The 19,439-nt window shown below is 39.2% G+C and overlaps 1 protein-coding gene across 1 annotated transcript in view; it reads left to right on the top strand.

The window, feature by feature from the left end:
• The window catches only part of USH2A (usherin), a 935,662-nt gene that overhangs the window by 735,516 nt on the left and 180,707 nt on the right, over positions 1–19,439 (top strand). Inside the window, exon 55 of the mRNA XM_005690572.2 lies at positions 827–1,025. Within this exon, the coding sequence (XP_005690629.2) occupies positions 827–1,025 (199 nt within the window). The remainder of the gene's footprint in view (positions 1–826; positions 1,026–19,439) is intronic.

Below are 19,439 nucleotides of genomic sequence, written 5' to 3'. Positions count from 1 at the left end.
CATCCAAATACAATTTTCATTCAGACCTATCAGTTGCGCCCCGCCATCTAGACAGATGGCAGCTGATTGGCCCAATCAAAAATTATGGTCCAAAGGGTCCTAGAACCATTCTGCTTTTCACATAACACATCTCCTTCCTACCAGATGCCAAAACAATGTGTGAGAAAGCAAAATCAGACTTAATTCTGTGAAAAAACAAAGGCAGCCAATTTTTCCACCCAAATATACTTTGATAATGTTGAGCAAATCACTGGTTGATTTACCTTTTTTTTTCTTCTCACTTGGTTCTCTTTTAGAACATTGGTGCAGACACTATAAAGTCATCCTGGGTATCATAGGAGGAAAGGCTGGGTATCATACCAAAAAGGCTGCCCATTTACACTGTTCAAAGTATATTATATGCAAGCAAGTTCAGATGTGGGTTTTGCTCCAAATTTACTGGTGCTTAAAATGTACAAAATCAGGCTGTTAAAATGCAAAGACACCGATGGGCCATATGGAAGAGAGTTATCAAGAGTTCTCTAGTAAGACAGTCTGCCAGCCAGATTTTACTTGTTTAAACTGAGGACTGCACTCTGCCATCAAAACTGTTGTTGAACCGTTGTGATAAATGGTAGTCGAAGACTTAGGAATACATTCAAGGTCAGATTTCATTGTTTGAATAGGATGGTAGAGAAAGAATTTTAAAAAGAGGGACTGCTTCTCTAAGCCCAGCTAATGATATGCCAAGCTAAGACAACATTTTAAAACAAAAGTGACATTCTCATTGATCAGAATACCTAGTGTACTATTTCAAGAAATTGCTGTTTAATTCCTGCGTTTTCAGGTCGTTGCAGCTACCACCCAAGGAATCCCGCAGAATATCCCTCCGCCTAGAGTCACGGCCCCCAGTGCAGAGGCTCTGCATGTGAGTTGGCATGTCCCTCCGAAGCCAAATGGCGTCATTAAAGAGTACCAGCTCAGGCAGGTTGGGAAAGGTCTCATCTACACTGACACCACTGACAGGAGGCAGCATACGGTCACAGGTAAAAAAAAAAAAAAGAGGAAAACCTACCGGAAGAGTCTGTCACTGTGGTTAGGGGGGCAAAGCCTCCCAGGGGTGTGTGTTTGATATATGAGGTCACTTCGAGAGGACGTGTTCTCTTGACATATGGTCAGGTCCCACTTATCCATGCTAATAGAAGAGCCCACACTGGCAGCAATAAGCTACAACAGCAGATAACTTCAGAAATAATTTATATTTGGCTTTGATATGCATTATGTGTAGGGTTTTTGCATCAGTATTAAGGTTTGTGTTTTTTTTTTCCCCCAGACTAACAGTAAGATGCATTTTCATTCCCCAAGGATATACTGGTAGTTAATGGGGCTAGGAGAGCCAGGAATGTACTTGAAGGAAGGAGAAAAATCAACCAGAGGCTAACATTTATCTACTGTGTGGGTAATTAATACACAGAATAGTTAACAGTTGACTGGTTGTGACAGTTTGTTGTTATTATTAACATTAATTAATAGTAATTGTATTATTTTGTTGCTTATTATAACGTATTATAATTAGCTTTAATAATGTAGTAATAGTACAGTATTATAGTATAGTGTCAGAAATTACTAGCAGTGATTATAATAATAATTAACGTGTTTTAGTCTGAATGTCAGTCCTGAATAAAAGCAATTTCTGATTTACCCAGTCTAAGTCAGCTTTGCTGATACACCCTCACATCACCTTGTTTTATTTTCACCACAGACCTTTCATTGCCTGACAGTGTTTGCTTTTTATTTGACTTTTTTGTCCTGCTCCTTTGGAATATTTCTACCTACTTCAATCCCATGCCTTGAGCTCCCAGAACAATCCATGACACAGCAGTAGGTGCTAAATAAATGTTTGAGAATAAGTGAATTTAATATGTTGAATACTGTCCTAAGCCTTGGCATTTACTGTTTAATTTGATCCTCATCACAAACCTATGGGGAAGAGAGAATTATTACCCTCATTGTATAGAATAGAATGCTTCAAGAGAATTAGTAACTTAGCTCATCATTTGAGTCATCCCAGACAGCTGTGTAAATTTGTTTAGTTTCTGAGAACACAAGCAGAAGTTTACAAACTTTCACTCTTTCCCTATTGTCAGAACCTCCCAACTCCGCCCAACCCTTCCCACCCAGCACCCCACCCCTACCCCTGCCTCAGTCTTCCTGAGTGAATGAATGCCTTCCTTCCATTGGACCCTATACTTAGCAGGGTACATTGATACCAGGGATGATGAAACTCACACAGACGTGCAGGAAGGCCTGGAAAAGCAAGCCTGATTTTTCCTTAGAGGAGATGCAGGCTGTGCTATACAGGTGGAAAAAATAAATTCATCATGATTTACTCTTAACTGGACAATTCCCTGACACACAGCAAGCACTCACTGACAGATGTCCACTGTTTTCCAGAAGTGCCATAAGCCTACAGAAGGTGCTTAATAAAATATTTGCGGACTAGCACATTGCAATCCTGATCTGAAGATCCTGAGCTAAGCTGATGATAATGGGGTTCGGAAAGCCGTCATCCATTTAGATGATCAAATTTGTTCCTTATTTCAGTAAAAATGAAAATCATCACCAGTAATTAAAATGATGTTATTTTCCATGATAAAAACTTACATGTATATGGTGATTTTAAAGAACCACTGCATTTTGACTCCTGTGATTCTCATCGCAGCCTTGTAAGTGAGGGATGTTTTAAACACATGACTGACCAGGGAATTTTTGCAGAAACTAATGCCTGTAGCGTTAGTACATCTCTGGTCAATAATGTGTTAATATCCACATTGGGAAAATGAAGGTGAAAACTGGCCTACTCGGGGTGCCCAAGGCATTGACTGCTTCCATCTATAAGGAAATCAGAATATCATTTCATTCAAAAAAATAAAAGACATGTAACCTGCTTGTTGTGTTCTAGATAGTATAGTAAGTGCTCCAAAATTAGACTGCTGCTCTTGAGAAGCTCCCGATACTAGTGGCGAGTTAAGGACTAGCTTGTATAGTGCTTGCTGCTCCAACAGAACTCTGTACCGAATGGGGTAGAAGAAATCAAAAGAATGACTTAGAAAGGCCGTGGAATGTTCATTTACAGAGTTTTGAAAGCAAAGTTAAGGTCAATGAAGACTTTGTAGCGATAAAAGTTTCACCATAAACTGGGATACAAGGATGAAGAATTCTCTTCCTACAGAATCTGTATACTCAATCAGCATAGGCTTCGAACTCTTGCCAGCTGTAATGGTTTCCATTTTTAGAAACCAACAGTTACATGCCAGCAGACCAAATTCAATTGCATTGTTCAAAACAACAGAATTGATAACGTTCTTAATTATAAAATAATTGCAAAGATTTTTGTTTAAATACTTTCACTCCACCAGTTATTCTATTATCATTTTTATGACCTTTTTCACGTTGCAGAAGATTTTATGTGCATAACTTAATGTGAAAGTTCCTCTTTTATTGGGATAAACATTTTGAAGTTTTTCCACCTAATTTGAGTTCTTTTAAGATTATAAAAGGGAAAAAAAATCTGTTAGAATTAATTTCATCCATCCCTCTGTATAATTTTAGACAGATTAGGAAGGTACTTCACTTGGACAATATAGTCCTAAATAGATTTCTTTGTTAAATGAGTAAATATACCTGTATTCAAAAAATCCTTACTAAGTATACCCTTACATATGTAGTTCCTATGGGACAGGTGTGGTGCTTGGCATTAGAAAATCTGAAACTCAAGACTTGTGTAGTGTTCACACATTTTATCTGCCAGGGAAAATTCAGTTCCATGGTTAGTTGACTGATCAAATTCAGTAGGGAACTATTTTATGATGGGAATGACTGTTTTATTGAGTTTATGAAATGAACTAAAATAATCAAATTTATTTCACATTCAATCTCAAACATTTGATTGAAGAGCTGCCCCAACCCCCTCCAGAGATAAAGGTTTTGATTTTTCTCATCATTTCCAAAACCGCGGCATTCCCTGAGTCACAGTCAAACACTGATGAAGCTGTAGCTCTAGTCATCCAGGAACCTGAGAATCTAGGTCCCTAGATATGACAGAAGGGAAAGAGGGCACCTAGCACCAGCCCCATTGTCTCCATGCTTATTTTTAATTACCTCAAAGCTTTAGAAACATGATCCTGTAAATGCTTTGTGGGAATAGAGGCAAATGCACTCATCATGTGAAATCCATAAATTGCTTATAATCCTCTCAAGATGTTAAAAAAAAAAAGCATTAAGTAATTGAAGACAGGAAGTCCTCAGTTAATTATTTAGAGGTGTTATCAATGCTCTAAGTAAACCAAGGCGCTTTCTGCTATCTCACTGAGCCCAGTACCATGGGGACCAAGGGTAGCAGCCATCATCTTCTCAGATTCGCTAATGCAAACAGCGCGTGGCAGCTTGTCAATAAAAGACCTTTTCATATCATTTATTACTAGACATGCCCACCATCCTGCTCAGAGCAAATGGGATGTCAGCGATGGCATTGTTTCACTTTGGGTTGCCACACTTGAAACGTGGACCTCCTAATGTGGGCATCGGGGTAGAGGAGAGGGGGGAAAGGATTAACGAAATGATTAGGGACACGGAGAACAAAATGAATTAATCATGCCCTCTTTAGCAGCAGACATGATAAGGGCTTATGTGTCTCTTAACTCTGGGGGAAATGTTTTCCAAATAATTCATTGAAAGTTGCTCATCGTTTCATTTCATTGAAAGGGAAGAGTTACCAGCCTTAAGTTAACAAGGAAAGAATAATCTGTCTCCCTTTCTCATACTATTAGAAACGTGTAGAAACCTTCTGTGATAAAATAGCATAAATCCTACCAGGGCTAACTGTAGCAGAAAGTGTACTACTAATGTACTGAAAAAGATATAGTACATATCACTTTTGAAACAAAGAAAACATAGTTTGACCATCCATATTCCAAAATGTGGACATTTTTTACATGGAGATTTTTACATTTAGGTAACTCCATCATGTGTTCCCATAGTATCCTACACTTGACTCTCATGGTATGTATTATGCTTCATTGAATATCCTTTTACTTGTCTCTACTCCTCAACCAGAAGTTAAAGCTTTTTTTAAGAACAGAGGCAGCAGCTTCCTTTAGCCATTGTGTTACCTGTACTGTGACCTATCCCAGTAACTAACAGACATTAAGTGTTTTGAAAATGCTTATTGAATGAATAAATGTTGAGTAGTAAACTCTTGGGTTGGCCAAAAATTTCATTCCAGTTTTTCCATTACAGCTTACAGAAAAACCCAAACAAAAATTTTGGGCAACCCAGTAGTATCTGAACTAGATTCCATGATTGGTTGGATATAAAAATCACAGTCAGACACAGCTAAAGCTCAGGATGGGTGACACAATCTGCAAAGCCCAATGCAGAATGAAAGCATGGGGCTCCTTTGTTCAAAAATCATTAAGAATTTCAGGATGATGAAAACTGACCCACGCTCAGGATCCTTCTAAGCATGGTCTGAGGTTACTATATAGCTTTTGTGCCCTGGTCTCTGGCAGTTTGAATTTATTGGCAGTAAACTTCTTTTTTAATTATATTAGAGTATAGTTGATTTACAAGGTTGTATTGCTTTCAGGTATACAGCAAACTGATTCATACACACACATATATACACATATATCCATTCTTTTCCAGATTCCTTTTCCTTATACGTTATTACAAAGTATTCAGTAGAATTCCCTGTGCTATACAGTAGGTCCTTGTTGATTATCTATTTTATATATAGTAGTGGTCACTATAAACAAAGCTATTGGAGGTGATGGAATTCCAGCTGAGCTATTTCAGATTCTAAAAGATGATGCTGTGAAAGTGCTGCACACAATATGCCAGCAAATTTGGAAAATTCAGCAGTGGCCAAAGGACTGGGAAAAGTCAGTTTTCATTCCAATCCCAAAGAAAGGCAGTGCCAAAGAATGTTCAAACTGTTGCACAATTGCATTCATCTCACACAGTAGCAAAGTAATGCTCAAAATTCTCCAAGCTAGACTTCAACAGTACACGAAGTAAGAATTTCCCGATGTTCAAGCTGGATTTAGAAAAGGCAAAGGAACCAGAGATCAAATTGCCAACATCTGTCAGATCATAGAAAAAGCAAGAGAATTCCAGAAAAACCTCTGCTTCACTGACTATACTGAAACCTTTGACCATGGAAAAATGGACTGGTTCCAAATTGGGAAAGTAGTTCATCAAGGCTGTATATTGTCGCCATGCTTATTTAACTAATATGCAGAGTACATCATGCGAAATGCCAAGCTGAATGAATCATAAACTGGAATCAAGATTACCGGGAGAAATATCAGTAACCTCATATATGCAGATGCCACCACCCTTATGGCAGAAAGTGAAGAGGAACTAAAGAACCATCTGATGGAAGTGAAAGAGAAGAGTGTAAAAGCTGGCATGAAAATCAACATTCAGAAAAACAAAGATCATGGCATCCGGTCCCATCACTTCATGGCAAATAGATGGGGAAACAATGGAAACAGTGATAGACTTTATTTTCTTGGCCTCCAAAATCACTGCAGATGGTGACTTCAACCATTAAATTAAAAGGTGTTTGCTCCTTGGAAGAAAAGCCATGACCAACCTAGACACCATATTAAAAAGCAGACATATTACTTTGCCAACAAAGGTCCATCTAGTCAAAGCTATGGTTTTTCCAGTCATCATGTTTGGATGTGAGAGTTGGACCATAAAGAAAACTGAGTGACTGAGGAAACCAGAATTGAAAGAGACACATGTACCCCAATGTTCATCGCAGCACTGTTTATAATAGCCAGGACATGGAAACAACCTAGATGTCCATCAGCAGATGAATGGATAAGAAAGCTGTGGTACATTACACAATGGAGTATTACTCAGCCGTTAAAAAGAATTCATTTGAATCAGTTCTGATGAGATGGATGAAACTGGAGCCAATTATACAGAGTGAAGTAAGCCAGAAAGAAAAACACCAATACAGTATACTAACACATATATATGGAATTTAGGAAGATGGCAATGACGACCCTGTATGCAAGACAGGAAAAAAGACACAGATGTGTATAACGGACTTTTGGACTCAGAGGGAGAGGGAGAGGGTGGGATGATTTGGGAGAATGGGAATTCTAACATGTATACTGTCATGTAAGAATTGAATCACCAGTCCATGTCTGACGTAGGGTGCAGCATGCTTGGGGCTGGTGCATGGGGATGACCCAGAGAGATGTTGTGGGGAGGGAGGTGGGAGGGGGGTTCATGTTTGGGAATGCATGTAAGAATTAAAGGTTTTAAAATTTAAAAAATTAAAAAAAATTAAAAAAAAACAAACTTATAAAGGGAAAAAAAATAAAACATTGGTTTAATATAAAAAAAAAAGAACTGATGCTTTTGAACTGTGGTGTTGGAGAAGATTCTTGAGAGTCTATTGGATTGCAAGGAGGTCAATCCTAAAGGAAATCAATCCTGATTTTTTATTGGAAGGACTGATGCTGAAGCTGAAGCTCCAATACTTTGGCCACCTGATGGGAAAAACTGACTCATTGGAAAAGACCCTGATGCTGGGAAAGATTGAAGGCAGAAGAAGAAGGGGACTACAGAGGATGAGATGGCTGGATGGCATCACCGACTCATTGGACATTAGTTTGAGCAAACTCTGGTAGTTGTGATGGACAGGGAAGCCTGGCATGCTTCCATAAGGTCACAAAGAGTTGGACGCAACTGAGCAACTGCACTGAACTGATATAGTAGTGGGTATCTTTAACTGAAACAAGATGAAAACTGGGATGGCTATTGTGTCCTCAGAGCAGCTTCAGAAGCTCTGATGTCATGCATGATACTCTGGGCTGTTTTCCCCCACTACCACCTGACCACTGGCCATCAAGCATCAGACCTGTGAAAGTAGATGTGAGAATTCATTTTATTTTCATTTTTCAAATTCCAAGGAGCCTAAATACTTGGCAAAAAAAATGGCACAACATCAACCACTATTTCTTCTTCTCTTTTATCATTCTTACAGATATAATATTAGAGCCAAAGCATTATATGCATTAGCTATCTAGACACCAGTATTTAAAGGAAAAAAAAAATCCCTTGGAATCCCAGATATTCCAAGCTACTTTGGGCAATCACTACTTCTGTTTCATTCCCAGCAGTTCTATCCAGTTTCCTTCTTCTCTGAGATGTATGTCTTTGTTGTGGATCATTTAAGCATCAGACTTTGCTGCTACCTGATGCCACATTTTGTTCTAGAGAAGATTCTGATTGAAAATGTAGGATAAAAGAGGCTTTGGTCTAATACAACACCAAACTCCAAGGCAGAAAAATATTTGTTAATACAGTGATACAAAAATCAAAAGCAAGGGTCTTTCTTTCTGGCTTACTTCACTCTGTATAATAGGCTCCAGTTATGCGAGACAGCAGAAGAGACACAGATGTATAGAACAGTCTTTTGGACTCTGTGGGAGAGGGCTAGGGTAGGATGATTTGGGAGAATGGCATTGAAACAAGTATAATATCATATATGAAACGAATTGCCAGTCCAGGTTCGATGCATAATACAGGATGCTTGGGGCTGGTGCACTGAGACGACCCAGAGGGGTGGTATGGGGAGGGGGGAGGGAGGGGGGTTCAGGATGGGGAACACGTGTATACCTGTGGCGGATTCATGTTGATGTATGGCAAGACCAATACAATGTTGTAAAGTAATTAACCTCCAATTAAAATAAATAAATTTATATTTTTTTAAAAAGCAAGGGTCTTTTCTTGGATTATCTTATTAATATTTTTCATGTTAATACATTTGGAAAGAGAGCCTGCCAAATTAGTGACTCATTCAGGAAGTGTCTTGTAATGAATCTGATCACTGTGATACTAGGGAGAGGAGCTTAATCTCTGGTGTAGAATTACACATTAAATAGAGAATTAAGAATGCAAATAAGCTTTGTAGCAAGTAGTCAGAATTGAAAGTTCTAAGTTATTCCACTGGTATTTGCAAATGCAAGAGCCCCCTAGTTTTGATGTTCTGATGTCTGGTTCATATGAGACATCAACTGAACTCATACGTCAAAGCCTTGATGCAAGAAATGGACAGTGCCAATGGCTGCTCTCAGAGAGGCAAGAAATTGGCTTGACTAAGAGGGATGGACACTGTTGAGATCATGATGGATGATACTATTAGGGAAGAGGGACCCTAGCTTGTGGGCTCCTGAAATATTTTACAATCAAATTTTGTGACACAAACCATAATTTAAATGCACATTTGGTGTATCTAAAGTGATTCCATGATCCCTTGGGATACCAGTTTTCAAATATCTCAATTTTCACGTGGAATCAGGTTAATCCAAAGTCGAGCCTTGACATAGCTCTACTCATCACAGTGAATGCTGGATGTTCCTGGGAATCTCCACGAGCAGAAATGTTCTTGGGTGAGGGAGGGGAGAATCATTTAATGAGATCCCAAGCAGGTGGAGGCAAAAGACAGCTCTTTTCAACAGTAAAACTAGATATGTGGTTCACATGGGCTGGGGCAAGCATCTAGTTTGGATGAACTGGTGCCAGGACAAGTAACTGCCCACAGAGTGGGCAATACCTGGTAACCACCTAACAAAAGCTTTTTCAAGTAATTCAGGCCTCTCAGCACTTGAACTAATAACTAACCAAGTTGACTGAGGAACTTGTGAAATTACATATTCTCTAGGATTATTTGGTAATTCTTCGGAAGAATAACAGATGATGTTTAGAACAACGGAATGACTATTTTGAGGTAGCACTAGCTATCTGAAACTGTAATGAACAAAAAGCTTTTTCGTGACTGCCTGGAGATTAAACACAAGAAACAAGCTGTTCTTTATAGAGTACATCCAATATAACTTACAGAGCTATGAGTTTTGTTTTCCAAATCATCTTTTTATGATCCATAGGCAGACTTTTTGCAGTCTTTTTAACACATATTTACTCTTGAAAGGAATGTTACTTGAAAGTGTAATTGTAATGAGTTTGGTTATAGTATGCCCCTTTCCTTTAAAAGAGAACATGATTCCCTGTAGGGAAATTCAGGTAATTTGCAGCCACAGTAATCTTCACTCTACTGAAATGTTAAATACTTGGCTTTTCTCCATGCGTTTGTCTTTCTCTGTTCTACAGCCGCTATTTCTTACTCTTTTAATTCAATGCTGAGCAGTTGAATGATGTTTTCTTTTCTCCTTCTACTCTTTGACTTCAGGATTAAGTTACAGTCAGAACGGTTCCTTGGAGACATCTCTTTATTTCCCTCTTCTCATCCTGATCAGTTCATGAGTAGCTTTCAATTGGTGTGCCCTTTTCACTGCCTGTTGCTAATATTTCAAATATATCTCATTTTAAGGACTACCAATAAGGGCTTCCTTAAAGTGACAGCAAATTCCAGTTGAAATGTGTTGATTTTATTGAGTTTTACAGAGTCAAATATATGAAAGGTCATCCAGGTCATGTAAATCATCTATGCCTCATGGCAGTCCACACTTGACTTACAGACTATTGGAACCAAATCTGTTAGTAAATCAATCTTCTAACAATAGGAAAAATACAAGACCTAAGAAATTGTTGTTCAGTCACTAAGTCACGTCTGACTGGTGAGTGAGTAATGCTATCTAACCATCTCCTCCTCTGTTGCCCTCTTCTTCTTTTGCCTTCAGTATTTTGCGGCATCAGAATCTTTTCCAGTGAGTCAGTTCTTCGTATCAGATGACCAAAGTGTTAGAACTTCAGCTTTAGCAGCAATCCTTCCAATGAATATTCAGGGTTGATTTCCTTTAGGACTGGCTGATTTGATCATCTGGCAGTCCAACGGACTCTCAAGAGTCTTGTCCAGCACCACAATTTGAAAGCATCAATTCTTCAGCACTTAACTTTCTTTATGGTCTAATTCTCACCTTTGTACATGGCTACTGGACCTAAGAAAAGAATAAACAAATGTTGGCTGCATCTGTTGTCTTCTTTCATATTAGCCTGTGGTTCAGTTAAGCAGTCCTGTGCTCACAGTTTATATATATGGGAACTGAGGTCAATAAGCTGGCCTGTGGTAGTAGCTGATAGGTAGATAAGGATTAGACCCAGAGTCTGACTTCAGACTGCTAAGCTGAGTCTTCCTCTGTACATGAATTGTGCTCATATTCCAAATGAAAATATTCAAATACTTAGCCCCATGTGGATTTTTAATATTACCAGAAGTGTTACTAGGCTTTGAAGGATCTGTGTCATTTTACTTAGAAGCCTCATAGGATGGATCCAACTGCTCCGGCTCACATTTTTCAGCCCAAAAAGAAAAGAAAGAAAGTGAAGTTGCTCAGTCGTGTCTGACTTTTTGCAACCGCATGGACTGTAGCCTACCAGGTTCCTCCATCCATGGGATTTTCCAGGCAAGAATACTGGAGTGGGTTGTTATTTCCTTCTCCAGGAGATCTTCCCAACCCAGGGAGTGAACCTGGGTCTCCCACATTTTGGGCGGACGCTTTACCGTCTGAGTCACCAGGGAAGTCCCAACTGCCCAGAATTGCATCCTGACCTCACCCTTTCTTATCTCTGTTAGCAGAGGTGAGTTCCTTCATCTCTCTATGCTTTGGCTCCTGTTATCTGAGCAGAGAACAGCAGTTCCTCTGGGAGTAATTGTCTTACTCCCCAAGGGCTTTAATGGTGTCAGTTGATGTCTAGGAAGTACATGGAAGAAGGCCTGCAAGTAGTAAATATTAAGTAAACTGTAGTTTCAGTATACACATCTGAATGCAGAGTTCCAAAGAATAGCAAGGAGAGATAAGAAAGCCTTCCTAAGTAATCAATGCAAAGAAATAAGGGAAAACAATAAAATGGGAAAGACTAGACATCTCGTCAAGAAAATTAGAGATACCAAGGGAACATTTCATGGAAAGATGGGCACAATAAAGGACAGAAACTGTATGGATCTAACAGAAGCAGAAGATATGAAAAAGAGGTGGCAAGAATACACAAAAGAACTATACAAAAAAGATCTTCATGACCTAGATAACCACAATGGCGTGATCACTCACCTAGAGCCAGACATCCTGGAGTGTGAAGTCAAGTGGGCCTTAGGAAGCATCACTATGAACAAAGCTAGTTGGAGGTGATGGGATTCCAGTGGAGCTATTTCAGATCCTAAAAGATGATGCTGTGAAAGTGCTGTACTCAATATGTCAGCAAATTTGGAAAACTCAGCAGTGGTCACAGGACTGGAAAAGGTCAGTTTTCATTCTAATCCCAAAGAAAGACAATACCAAAGAGTGTTCAAACTACCACACAGTCACACTCATTTCACACTCTAGCAAAGTAATGCTCAAAATTCTCCAAGCTAGGCTTCAACAGTACCCGAACCGAGAACTTCCAGATGTTCAAGCTGGATTGAGAAAAGGCAGAGGAACCAGAGATCTAATTGCCAACATCTGTTGGAGCAGAGAAAAGCAAGAGAATTCCAGAAAACATCTGCTTCATTGACTGCACTAAAGCCTTTGACTGTGTAGATCACAACAAACTGTGGAAATTTCTTAAAGAGATGGGAATACCAGGCCACCTTACCTGCCTCCTGTGACAGCCGTATGCAGGTCAACAAGCAGCAGTTAGAAATGGACATAGAATGATGGCTCCATATTGAGCAAGGAGTACATCAAGGCTGTATATTGTAACCTTGCTTATTTAACTTTTATGCAGAGTACATCATGCAGTATGGCAGACTGGATGATACAAGCTGGAATCAAGATTGCCGGGAGAAATATCAATAACCTGAGATATGCACATGCTACCACCCTTATGGCAGGAATTGAAGTGGAACTAAAGAGCCTCTTGATGAAAGTGAAAGAGGAGAGTGAAAAAGCTGGTTTAGAACTCATCATTCAAAGAACAAAGATCATGGCATTTGGTCCCATCACTTCATGGCAAATAGATGGGGAAACAATGGAAACAGTGGCAGACTTTATTTTCTTAGGCTCCAAAATCACTGCAGATGGTGCCTGTGGCCATGAAATGAAAAGACTCTTGCTCCTTGGAAGAAAAGCTATGACAAACTTAGACAGCAGTATCGAAAAGCATAGACTTTACTTTGCCAAAGAAGATCTGTATTGTTAAAACTATGCATATTCCATTATGGATGTGAGAGTTGGACTATAAAGAAAGCTGAGTGCCAAAGAACTGATGCTTTTCAACTGTTGGAGATGACTCTTGAGAGTCCCTTGGACTGCAAGGAGATCAAACCAGTCATTCCTAAAGGAAATCAGGCCTGAATATTAATTGCAAGGACTGATACTAATGCTGAAGCTCCAATACTTTGGCCACCTGATGTGAAGTACTGACTTACTGAAACGAATCACCAGTCTAGGTTTGATGCAGGATACAGGATGCTTGGGGCTGGTGCACTGGGATGACCCAGAGAGATGGTATGGGGAGGGAGGTGGGAGGGGGGTTCAGGATTGGGAACACATGTACACCCGTGGCGGACTTATGTTGATGTAAGGCAAAACCAATACAGTATTGTAAAGTAAAATAAAGTAAAATAAATGAAGAAAAAGACTCTGATGCTGGGAAAGATTGAAGGCAGGAGGAGAAGGGGACAACAGAGGATGAGATGGTTGAATGGCATCACTGACTTGATGGGCATGAGTTTGTGCAAGCTCCAGGAGTTGGTGGTGGACAGGGAAGCCTGGCATGCTGCAGTCCATGGGGTCCCAAGGAGTTGGACACAAAGAGTTGGACCGAACTGTAGGGAACTGAAACTTTAATTGGTATGTTCTTTATGCAATCAAATAAGCAACTTCCTTAGAGAATAACTGCTTTTCTCAAAAGATACATTTAATTAATGTTTAGAGTTCAGTGAAAAGAGGAGAAAAAAATGAAATAAAACATACCCAATTTTGTTTTTTAACTTTTGTATTATTTTTGTGTTTTGAATGAAATCCTTCCATTGTATTTCACTTTAAGAACAACTACAGTGGTTTCTATCCCTTTTATATCATTCAGATACTGTTTAATCTTTAGAGGGAACTCAGTCATTGAAAATTTTCAGTGTGTTTGATATAACTCTTATCTGATGGAGACAGCACAGGACTTGGTGTTAAAATCATTGGTTTGTCCCCTACTCCAACCCAACCCTTTGTTCACTGTGTCCCTATTTGATTCTCTGAGCCTGTTTTCCTACCTTTGAGGCAGGAACAATATTTCTTGTTCTGGTGATATTAAAGGCGAAACCTCCTCACCCTTTTACCAGACTTTCTCGTGTTCTTGCTAATTCTCTCTCCCATAATCTGGTACCTCTTTGCTGCTGCTGCTGCTGGTACCTCTTTATAGCTCGTATAAAGGCAGATCAGCTCATACACATAATAATAGCTGCTTATGCTCGCTGTGTGTAACATAGAAGACTCTGACCCTGTGTGTACACATGTAACATTATTAGCAATTATAAGAGTAGTATCACTTATAACTCTGTTTCTTGAAGGTTACCGAAAACAGTTTAACCAGGGTTCTACAAATGAGCACTTAAAGGCTCATGAAACAAACAACAAAAATCATGTGTAGACTTTAGGTGTGGCTCACTCAAGGCTAAAAAATGACATCAGTTCAGTTCAGTTCAGTCACTCAGTCATGTCTGACTCTTTGTGACCCCATGGACTGCAGCACTCCAGGCTTCCCTGTCCATCACCAACTCCTGGAGTTTACACAAACTCATGTCCATCGAGTCAGTGATGCCATCCAACCATCTCATCCTCTGTCATCCCCGTCTCCTCCTGCCTTCAGTCTTTCACAGCATCAGGGTCTTTTCTAATCAGTCAGTTCTTAGCATCAGGTGGCCAAAGTATTGGAGTTTCAGCTTCAGCATCAGTCCTTCCAATGAATATTCAGGCCTGATTTCCTTTAGGATGGACTGATTGAGTCTCCTTCCAGTCCACGGAACTCTCAAGAGTCTTCTCCAACACCACAGTTCAAAAGCATCAATTCTTCAGTGCTCAGCTTTCTTTATAGTCCAACTCTCACATTCATACGTCACTACTGGAGAAACCATAGCTTTGACTAGATGGACCTTTGTTGGCAAAGTAATGTCTCTGTTTTTTAATATGCTGTCTAGGTTGGTCATAACTTCTTCCAAGGAGAGAGCATCTTTTTAATATCATGGCTACAGTCACCATCTGCAGTGATTTTTCAGCCCCCCCAAAATAAAATCTGCCCCTGTTTCCACTGTTTCTCCATAAATAGATGGGGAAACTTCTGTGTATTCTTGTCACCTCTTCTTAATATCTTCTGCTTCTGTTAGGTGCATACCATTTCTGTCCTTTATTGTGTTCATCTTTGCATGAAATGTTCCCTTGGTATCTCTAATTTTCTTGAAGAGATCTCTAGTCTTTCCCATTCTATTGTTTTCCTGTATTTCTTTCCTCCAAATGACATTTCCAGGACACAGTTGCTTTTCATCTGAACTCTCCTCCATTCTCAAGCTTTATGTGGTGGAAAAAGAACCATTTAAAATGAATGAAAGTTCTGTTTCTAAGCCTAGCTTTCAGCGGCCTGAATGAGGTCACAGAACGCTGCTACCATTTCTCAGAATTAAGTGTTGATATCTGTCCTGGCCTGGGCGAAGTCAGCTCTCAACCGAGCACAAGGCCTGATAGTGGCCAAAGACTGGTTTCTCCAAAGAAAATTCAAGTTTTGTTATAAAAAATGTATGACTATACTCTGGAAGTTAAATATAACAGGTGTAGAATCACATGACACAAGCTGAGTGAGTGAAGTCCCTCAGTCGTGTCCGACTCTTTGCAACCCCGTGGACTGTAGCCCACCAGGCTCCTCCATCCATGGGATTCTCCAGGCAAGAATACTGGAGCGGGTTGCCATTTCCATCTCCAGGGATCTTCCCGACCCAGGGGTTGAACTTAGGTCTCCTGCATTGCAGGCAGACGCTTTAACCTCTGAGCCACCATGACACAAGCTAGTGAATGTCAATTGAAATGAGTCTGAATCTATGCTTGATCCACCTGGTCCTTTCACCTGGTCAGAAGCCCTACACTGCAGGGGCAGAAGCACCTCTGGGAGACAAACTGCCCACGAATAAGCCATCATCCCTGCCCCCTTCACTTCCAGCCTCATGCCTCCCACTCTAATCTTTCGTCTTCTTCAAACTTTGCTGCTTTTCTCCAGTTCTCTACTTCCACTCCTTTTGATTTGGAGATGTCTTTGAACTCTTCTGACTTATTTTTATAAGTTTTTCTTTTTGAAGTATAGTCAGTTTACAGTGTTTCGGGTATACAGCAAAGTGATTCAGTTATATATGTGTATGTGTGTGTGTATGTATATAGATAGATATAGATATATAGATATATATTTCAGATTCTTTTCCATTATAGGCTATTACAAGATACTGAATATAGTTCCCTGTGCTATATAGTAGTATCTTGTTTGTTACCATTTTCTGTATCAGTTCAGTTCATTCTCTCAGTCATGTCCAACTCTTTGGGACCCAATGGACAGAAGCACACCAGGCTTCCCTGTCCATCACCAACTCCCAGAACTTGCTCAAACTCATGTCCATGGAGTCAATGATGCCATCAACCATCTCATCCTCTGTTGTCTCCTTCTCCTCCTGCCCTCAATCTTTCCCAGCATCAGAGTCTTTTCCAGTGAGTCAGTTCTTTGCATCAGGTGGCCAAAGTATTGGAGTTTTAGCTTCAGCATCAGTCCTTCCAGTGAATATTCAGGCCTGATTTTCTTTAGGATGGACTGGTTTGATCTCCTTACAGTCCAAGGGACTCTCAAGAGTCATCTCCAACAGTTGAAAAGCATCAGTTCTTTGGCACTCAGCTTTCTTTATAGTCCAACTCTCACATCCATATATGACTACCAGAAAAACCATATCTTTGACTAGATGGACCTTTGTTGGCAAAGACATATATATATATATATATATATATATATATATATATATATATATATATATGTACACACACACAGAAAAATATTTTCTGTATAGTAGTATAGTACAATATTATAGTATATTATATAATATAGTATAGTATAATATACTGTAATGTTTTCTGTATAGTAGAGTGTGTCTGTTCATCTCAGATTCCTCATTTATCCCTCCCCAGCCCTTTTCACCTTTGGTAACCATAAGTTTCTTTTCTATGTCTGTGACTCTATTTCTGTTTTGTAAATAAGCTCACTAGCATCATTATCTTTAGATTTTACATACAAGTGGTATCATATAGCATGTGTCTTTCTCTCTCTGACTTACCTCACTTAGTTTGATAATCTTTCGACTTTTTGACCAATGCTCTCTGCTTAATACTCAGTTCTACACCCTGCCCATCACCCTTAATCCTGGTATTCCAGCGTCTCCAAGAGATGTATGTTCCTTCACTACCTCTGGCCCGACCCTCTGCTAAACCACGCCACCCCTCTCAATTTCAACACCTTGTGGCAGCCTCCTTTGGCACACCCTCCTCAGTCTAGCAGAACTTCTTTAAAGGCTGATTTCTCTGCTGTTGTACCGCCTCCATACATCTGTCTTCTAGTGTGAAATGGATGACGCTCAACCCCCTTTAGAAAAATTTTATAAGGAAAAAACAGTTTCTATTTTTATATATTTAGATTTTCTTTTAGCGACAGTCCTCATTACAAATGCCTTCAACCTTCTAATCAATCTTAATACACCTCTGGGATGATGTTTTCTCTTGTTTTCCTAAGACCCATCCTAAATTGTCCTTCAAAAGTCTGAAACCAGACCAACCAGAATACAAAATGTGAAAGAGAACAAAGGCTTTTTTTGGTCAGACTATTCCAGAGAAAAATCAAGTATTGCTTCATTTTTGCTAGCCATACTTAAGCCTGACATTCAGAAAAAAATATCTAGAAAATATTTATTGTTCATAAATTATATTAATTTGTTTTTATTTTAATAGTATTATGCAAGTAGAGAAGAATCTCCTACTCAATGAAATTGATGCTGTGGGCAAGAGTCCCTATGGGATGAAGAGGAAGGGCCTGTTTGGTCACATCACACTTGTGATGGTACATGTACATATCTTAGCATCACAACAGTGCCATCCTTATTGGGTGCTTTTATGCCCTGGTCTTCCTTAAACAATTTTTGAAACATGTTGAATACATGGGGAAAAATGATTTTAAAAACATTCAAAGATACCATCCTTACCCTCAAAGGGCTTACCTTCTAAGTGAGAAAGTAAGATATTCGGATACAGTGGTGTTGCAAGGGTCAAGACCCCATTTTTCAGTAATGGGAGTAAAGAAGGCAACTTTGTCAGACTAAATCAGTCACCGCCATCCCTGACCTTCATTCTTAAATATTTCTCTTGAGCTGTATATTTTATCATCTTGAGCGCTTTCCTGTAAGCTTTTGTCAAACCCAAAAGGCTTGGAAATGGCCTAGATCCTTCATCATATTCCTCATCTGTAAATCAGGTAAATATGAGAAGTATGTAAATCCTCCATAGCAGCCAAGTAGAAGATCATAATCAAATAAGTATCCACATCTTATCGTTAAATTGATAAGGAAACACTAAGTGTTTTGAAGCTGAATCCCAAAGCAGCTCCAGCTACAGAACATTATGGCTTTAGCAGAGAAGCCAAACTACTGCTCCAATTCTAAGTGAACTAGTTAATTAATTTTTTCCTTCACTTAATGAGCACCTACTTTGTGCCTGTCGCTATTCAAAGGATACAGTTGTGGGCAAAACCAAGTCCTTTTTAGGCTTATGTCACAGAGGTGGAGACAAGTGATAAAGAAATAAACATCAGATAGTGCGGAAGGCTATGAAAGAATAAAGTAATTTGAAAGGATAAAAAGTACTGGTTGTTGTGTGTAGATAAACTGACCAAAATCTTTTAAAATATAGCATTTGAATAGATATACATAAAGTGACAGAGTGACACATAAATGTCTGGAAGGAGAGTCTGCTCACCAAAAGAACAGGATATGTGAAAACATTTCAAAATTCATGAAAAAATAAGTATAGAAACTTATTGGTTCCATGTTGTAACTTAGCCCAATTATTTGACATAGATATTGTCCTGTTCTTTTATCAGAAAATATTTTTAAAGCTTTGGCTTTGTTTTACTTTTCCCAGGAGTTAAGGAAACAAATGTTAGCCTCGATGTATTCTTGTTGAATGCTGCTGAGTCTTAAAGTTGCTTCTACCAAAGTAAAGTACTACTCTACGTACTTCTCAACAGCCTTAGAGACTAGATGCAGAGATTCCTTATTTTACAGATCAGTAGATCAAAGCAGAATGAAGCTAAGTAACTTCTGAAAGGTCACTGGCCATGCAGTGGTGAAATCTAACAATATATAACTTTATTTTGTATCGGGTTGTAGCCGATTAACAAAGTTGTGACAGTTTCAGGTGGACAGAGAAGGGATTCAG

This window comes from Capra hircus, chromosome 16 (genome assembly GCF_001704415.2).
Source record: "Capra hircus breed San Clemente chromosome 16, ASM170441v1, whole genome shotgun sequence".
NCBI classification, from domain to species: domain Eukaryota; kingdom Metazoa; phylum Chordata; class Mammalia; order Artiodactyla; family Bovidae; genus Capra; species Capra hircus.
This window is presented reverse-complemented; position numbering and strand designations above follow the sequence as displayed.